At 52.4% G+C, this 3441-nt stretch overlaps 2 protein-coding genes across 2 annotated transcripts; both read left to right on the plus strand.

Annotated features, from left to right (window-relative positions):
• Positions 1-1081: 1081 nt before the first annotated feature.
• DQ04_11651000 (hypothetical protein) lies at positions 1082-1426 on the plus strand (the record flags this gene model as incomplete). The annotated part of the gene is made up of 1 exon (XM_009316573.1): positions 1082-1426. One exon carries the CDS (start codon positions 1082-1084, stop codon positions 1424-1426), a length of 345 nt encoding a protein of 114 aa, XP_009314848.1.
• Positions 1427-1575: 149 nt separating this feature from the next.
• On the plus strand, positions 1576-3228 carry DQ04_11651010 (hypothetical protein; the record flags this gene model as incomplete). The annotated part of the gene is made up of 1 exon (XM_009316574.1): positions 1576-3228. The coding sequence occupies one exon, from the start codon at positions 1576-1578 to the stop codon at positions 3226-3228; it is 1653 nt and encodes a 550-aa protein (XP_009314849.1).
• Positions 3229-3441: the final 213 nt, after the last annotated feature.

A 3441-nucleotide genomic window follows, 5' to 3' on the forward strand; every position in this document is an offset into this window, starting at 1 on the left:
GGGGGGGGCTGTTTTGTTTTGTTTTGTTTTCGTGGCGGTGCTTGGCCGGCCTCGGGGCGGCTTGGGCTTTCCGCCGCGGGGGCCCACCAAACGCCCCTTGTTCTATAATTGCGAAGGTTTTTGCCGCCGCTAATTCTAAGAGTGGTTTTCATGAAAACCCCTGCAAGAATATTCGCGTCGGCGCTTTGCGCGTGGGTTGGCGCCCCGGAAACCGGATAAACAGCCATTTTGCACCCCGGCCGGCGCGCGCGCGCACACACGCAGCGCGGCTCGCAAAACCAGCAAAACAGAGCGAGCAAGAGAGGAGTCTTCGTAAGCTGTTTTTGTGCGCTTGTGGAAAAGGGAGCGATTTCCAACAATTAAATAGGCATTTGCGTTTGTTTTTTTTCTTCTGCTTCCGCTGGGGTCCGGGGGGAAGCGGATCTAGGCGAGCTTGGCTCGATGGGGGGCGCTGCTGCTGTTGGCATGCTGCGTCTTCTGTCCGTGGTTGGGTTGGGGGCCGTCTCTTTCACGGTTGAGGGCTTGAAGGGTGTTTACGATAATCTCACTCTCGAAGGACTCTCTGGGGTGTTCACCGAAGATTGAAACAAGATATTGCCAGTGTAAATTATATAAATGCTGTGGATAATAGGGCCATTTGAGAGGTTGTGAAGTGAATGCGAGTTGAGGATGGATGGCGCATGTTAACGGGAGTTAGAGCCTGTGCAGCATAAGCTTCTGAGGGGTGACACAAGCGACGCTGACACGGGTTCAGGGCATGGTGGCCACCTGATGTGCCTCTTGGAGAGGTGCAATAGACATTGAGAGGCTTGCTGGTGTGAAGTTTATTGAGGCAGCTGCGTAGTGCTTGTGCTGAGGTGCAGGGGAGAGTGAAAAATCCCAAAGAATTGTGCGGTAAAAGTACTGATAAGACACGGTGATCTAATCAGGAATCAGGTATGTATGCTGAGAGAAGAAGCATGGGGAAGTGTCCACTGTACAAGTTCTTCTGTTACTGATTGTCTGTGCTCTGCGTGCCATTTGCTGCGTTTTGCTTCTTTTTTTTTTTGGCTGAGTCAAGCAGCTCCTAGTAGAACAATTAATGCAATCGAAGAACATGAAGCACATGGAAGGGAAATCGCAATTGACGCATCTACGGTGTTGCAAGATACCAAAGAGCATTGGCAGTTGCATTCTCGGTGCAATGGGCCTCTGTGAACCTGTTTCAATCCTGCGTCGAGGCAGAAGGAAGACGAGACTGCTGGCATCTATGGGACTGCAGTTGAGAGACATTCAGGTGTTGTTTCTGGTACTGATGGTTGTGATTAAACCATTTCTTTCCTGTGCTGCTGCTGCGGCTGGTGGAATGGTCCCCCGAACGAGAATGGCCACGCCTGCAGACGACGACGATCCCTCGGTGACACTCACGAACTGCTTCCCAGCGTAATACTCAGTCCTTCCAACATCCCATACACCTGCGAAGTCAGCGATGCCCAAACACTGATTGACTTGAACCTCTCCGCCTCGTACTACACCTCAGTCCTCATCCCTGAATGGCCGGCGACTCTGGATGCGAAAGCCAATACCATTACATTCATGCCTAATGGTGGTGGTCCGTCTTCAGGACGTTGGGAATTGGTATTCACATCGTTTTCTAAAGTTGAATTAACAAACGTTCCTCTGACGACCAATAAGAGCATGGACTTCNACCTCTCCGCCTCGTACTATCATAAAGGAGACCTCAATCCTGGCTGGCCGGCGACTCTTGATGCGAAAGCCAATATCATTACATTCATGCCTAATGGTGGTGGTCCTTCTTCAGGACGCTGGGAATTGGTATTCACATCGTTTTCTAAAGTTGAATTAACAAACGTTCCTCTGACGACCAATAAGAGCATGGACTTCATGGACATCCGTGCGACCAATGCGGATTTTGCTACACTCTATCCATATTACGGTATGATCGTCTCGTGGGCACCCAATCTCCCGAGTGGCACCATGGCTTCCGACTACATGCTGGTCCGCTCTTTCAATGACTGCCGGTACACCACTACAACCTGCACTGACACTGTTGGGTGCTACAGAATGCTGCCACCCGCTCATCTTCCCCCTCCAGGCGAATACTGGCTCTGTGTGACGTCAAATGGCTGGAATGACCAATACCTTCCGTGGGATTTGAATTCTCTTGAGGTGAAGCTGCTGTTGGCCACGCCGCTGTACTTGACAGCTGGTAAGGACAGAAATGTCGTGCTGCAGGATGCGGAATCTGTGGTAAATGTGCCGGGGCGTGTGTTCCTGGTGCGGTGCCCTGGCAACGACTGCCCCCTTGTGACTACTGGCCGTGGGGAAGATGTGGTGCACCGTGATGCGTGTGTGAACACCTCCGTCTCGTCGCGTGTGTACCTGTCCGACCTCCGTGTGCTGTCTGCAGAAGCTGGTGTGTACGCTGTGTGTGTCGATGATGGTGATGGAGAGTACACTGCTCCCGCTGCGCTGCCGGTGACGGTGCTGGAGAAACCCTTTGCCTTCAAGATAACTGCTGACACGGACCAGAACACTGCTACGATTAATGTTACTGGTGGTGACCTCGAGTGGCGCAGAGAGCCGTACACTGTGTGCGCTGTGCCGCAGAGTGACACGTGTGATTCCGTGTCTGCTGGGCCTCGTGTGTGTGAGAAGAGTGGGTCCCCAAATTCATCAACTGTGTTTCTGGATCTCGCCAGCAGGGGAATGCTTGTTAAGGATGTGAAGTTCTGCTTCATCGCAGCCAACATGACAATCGGAGGACGCACCTACACGCACATGCAGGATGTGCTAGAGGATGTCTGGGAGGACGTGTGGGAGGATGATGGTGAGTCGACCACAGGAATGTCTGGTGGCGTCATCGCCGGGATTGTCATTGCGGGCATCGTTTTATTAAGTGTTCTGGTTGTCGCCGTGGTGTATGTGTTGCATCAGCGAAGGAAGAACAGAAGGGAGCCACCAGACTCTGGCACACCACCCTCGCCGACGGTGCCACACTCTGTGCCGAGGGAGTCAAATCCCCTGACAACTGTTTCGGCCGACACTTCCCCGCACACTTCCCCACCCACGCCTGCTCCTCCCCAAGACGACAGTGCTGTCCAGGTGCCTGTTGTTGAACAATCCAGCAACACAGTGGAGCGGCACATGGACCCNGCTGCCCAGGTGCCTGTTGCTGAGCAGCCCAGTAACACAGCGGAACGGCACATCGACCCCACAAATATGTAAGAGGGGATGGACGGGAATTCGGTTCCTTTGGCGGACACACACAAAAAAGAAGCGACAAATACAACAGGAAAGTGTTATATCTGTTAATAACAACGTACTTGACAACAAGACTACGAAGATGCCGACAGTTCGTACTAATGATAGTGACAAATCCATTGATTTTAGGGATAGGGGTTCGGGGGCTTGTTTTGAATGTCTTTTGGACATGATGGA

Source organism: Trypanosoma grayi (assembly GCF_000691245.1).
Source record: "Trypanosoma grayi strain ANR4 Tgr_1165_V1, whole genome shotgun sequence".
NCBI classification, from domain to species: Eukaryota; Euglenozoa; class Kinetoplastea; order Trypanosomatida; family Trypanosomatidae; genus Trypanosoma; species Trypanosoma grayi.